Here is a 3296-nt window from a genome sequence, read left to right on the forward strand (position 1 = left end):
AATTAAGGATTATTTTGATGTTACATCATTGCCTTTTCTCTTTTACTTTCCTTTTTAGTTTTATTTTAGGATTCCCTATTTTTAATGTTCATACAGAGATTTCTTTAACTGAAATACCGAATAGTTTCTTTGGTGTAAAAAACTATAATAGTACACAGGATCCTAATGAAATAATTAATAATGTGAAATAGGAAGTGAAGGGCTATAGGTGTAGGGAAAGTGGGAAGAGTGGGGGAAAGGTAATAAGGGAGTGGAAAAAAATAAGAGAAACTGAAAAAATGGAAATAAAGTGTGTGTAAATGGGGAGGGGAGGAGGGGGTGAAGGGAGGGCAGGGACAAGGGGAAAAAGTGAGAATCAAGACCTATTATGTAAAGGTACAGAATCCCAATGATGAATGTAACTGTATTGTACCAATAAACTCAATAAAAAAAAAAAGCATGCATCATTTGGACACAGACTGGCAAGGCAGGGACGCAAGGACGGACAGATGGACAGACGGATGGACAGATGGCCCAGTGTTGAGGGACTGCAGTGACAATCCGGGGTGAGCGCAAGAAAACCAAGTGGGGCCACAGCTGACCCGAGACTGGGGACAAAGGCTGTGGGTCAACGTGCTCTAGCCCAGCTTCAATCTCTGGGCAGGGCCCTGGAGACAACAGGGAAACTGTCAAAGCTGAGTGACAGGTGGATGGACAGGTGGACAGATGGGAGCTACGATATGTTTGAATTTCTTCCCAAAGTTTCTTTAAAGGTCAACCAGTTACTCATTACAACACTTTTCTCAGCTTAACATCACTGTGTAAAATTACTCATTTTGTGTTGTCTATCTCTATCTCTGACTAAAATATAAGCTAAGAGCAAAACCTTAATCTTCTTTATCCCCAATGCCTAGAACAGCACCAGGTTCTCAATAGTGCTGAATAAATACGAAAATAAAATGCCTAGGAGCACCTTTGGAGGTTTTTTTTGATGGGGTGGGAGAATACCAGAGACTGGACCTAAGGTCTTCTTTGCATTGAGCTACTTCCCTGGCTCTTTGTGTTTTGACATGGGGTCTCAATAAGTTGGTCAGGATGCGCTCAAATATGTGATCTTCCTGCCTCAGCCTCCAAGACTGCTAGGATTACAAGTGCATACTCCTGCATCTGGTTTCCTTTATAACTCTAACAGCATTCAACTGCATCACGGCCAGCAGTGCACAAAGGCAAGATCCATCCAAGCCCAGCAGTAGGGCTTACCTTCACTTCAATGAAGTCGGGATGTCCCAAGGATACGAGCTCAGCATAGGCCTGGAGTTCGTCCACATTCCAGGACTTCACGAGGGTCAATCTGTAGACAGTGCGCTGTGGCTAAAACAAAGGAAAGGTCAACTCTGTTGTAGTCATCATAGGTGGAAGTCATCTAATTCAGAAAATTCTCAAACTTTTCCAATACATAGAGAAGCCAGGTCAGGTGAACCCCAGCATGAACTTAGGTAAACTGAAGTTACATTTGAGGGAAAGAAGAAAAAAAAAGATGTTAGCATGAAATAAGATTCTCACATGCCTTACTGAAGGCAAGGATGTGAAATATGTATTTTCTGTCCCTCCTAACACCTAACACTACGTGAGGGGCCCAAAGGTTTTGTGATGCGTACACTCAATTAGATTTAGTGAGAAGCGGAAAATTGATGAAATGGTTTTAAGCAGTGGGAAAATTAATTGAAATAACCTTTAGGCTTTTAGGTAATGATCATTCAAATTGCTAATGACAAGAGTTATTATTGTCTTCTTTTCCTACTTTGTTTTTATTTAATAATCTTTTGGCATTTTTCATTCTCAGAGAAGGCACAGTCAGGACTGTCAATGTTTGCATTTGTTTACCACATAACCAAAAGATGTAACTACTTTCCAAAAAGCTTACACCCTTTGACTCTGCAGCTCCCTTCCTGGATCCAAATGAAATGATTAAAAATACAAAGACCAACTGAAAAAATTGTTGTTTTTTTTTTTGTTTTTTTGTTTTTTTTGTGCCAGGGATCAAACTTGGGTCCCTTGAGCTTGCAAGGCAGGAAGCAGAATCACAGAGCTACATTCCTGCTCCCTGAAAAATTTCTTAACAACAAAATTATTAATAATATCTAAAGTACAACCCTCCCTTTGAATGGAAGCAGGAAGTGTGACTCGCTTGTAACCAACAGAAAATGTCAAAGGTGATGGGGCGTAGGGGGCCATGTCCTACAAACTCGCAGGTAAGCAGCAAGGTCCAAAATAACAATGAGAAAAGCAAAATGAAGGCATGAACAAAGGACTCTAATCTCTTTACTATTGTTTTCATTTTCGTTTGTTTGTTTGCAATCACTACTCAGAATTGAACCCAGGGCCTTCATACTACATATGCTACATCCTTGGCCTCTTTTTCTTTTTTTTACTCTGAGTCAGGGTCTCACTAAGTTGCTAAATTGCCCAGGCTAGACTCAAACTTATGATTTTCCTGCCTTAGCCTCGCAGAGTGTTGGGATTACATGTATGTGTTGTCATGTCTCACTTGTGTATTTGAAATCTTCCATAGTTAATAATATAAAAAAGAAACACTCTGCCAGAGATTTAGCTCAATTGTGCTGCTGCCTGCCTCGCAAGCACAAGGTCCTGAGTTTGATCCCTGGTACCAAAAAAACACTTGAGATCTTTAATGAAGAAAACAAACTTAGAGGTCTTTAATGAAGAATGTTCATCAGCAGGTACATTGGATCCTTGGGTTATGACTGCCCTGACATAGGAATGACTTTGGTTGTAAGTCAAAACTAAAATTTTGGTCATAACCCAAGTCTTGATTTATGACCTGAATGCTGGCCCCTTGAGCCTCCAGTTGGTCTCTGATGCAGATTTAACCCGCAAGAGTTCTGGAAGGAAAAAAAAAAAAAAAAAGTTCTGGAAGGAACATTACAGCATCCTTTTCTGTGTGGGGTTCACTGAGAAATCCTGGGCCAACATCTAGAGACAATGAGATCTGCCTGGGTACAGAAGAGAGACTTTGAAGGCTGTGTAGAGCAGCCTGAGCCTTCAATTGATCAGCCTGAGTTACAACCAGCAATTGTGAACGAACTGAGTTCTAAGTCAAGGGTCTACTCTATGTCAGAAAATAGTGTTTTCCAAACATATTTACTCATATAAACTCAAAAGTTCCTTTGGAAATGCATTAGACTATGCAAAAATAAAAGAAAGATCTTCTGGGCTCCCTTAACATGTCTAGAATTCTCCCAATGCTAAATGTAAAAAAAAAAAAAAAAAAAAAAAAAAAAAAAGAAAAAAAAACG

At 39.9% G+C, this 3296-nt stretch overlaps 1 protein-coding gene across 3 annotated transcripts in view; it reads right to left on the reverse strand.

Moving 5' to 3' along the window:
- The window catches only part of LOC104862780 (S-adenosyl-L-methionine-dependent tRNA 4-demethylwyosine synthase TYW1), a 182239-nt gene that overhangs the window by 34148 nt on the left and 144795 nt on the right, over positions 1–3296 (reverse strand). For all 3 annotated transcript variants that reach the window (XM_033764905.1, XM_010625014.3, XM_010625015.3), the window contains one exon: positions 1240–1350. In XM_033764905.1, coding sequence (XP_033620796.1) covers positions 1240–1350 — 111 coding nt within the window. The remainder of the gene's footprint in view (positions 1–1239; positions 1351–3296) is intronic.

Source organism: Fukomys damarensis, unplaced genomic scaffold (assembly GCF_012274545.1).
Source record: "Fukomys damarensis isolate Sample0158 unplaced genomic scaffold, DMR_v1.0_HiC HiC_scaffold_17, whole genome shotgun sequence".
Taxonomy (NCBI): Eukaryota; Metazoa; Chordata; class Mammalia; order Rodentia; family Bathyergidae; genus Fukomys; species Fukomys damarensis.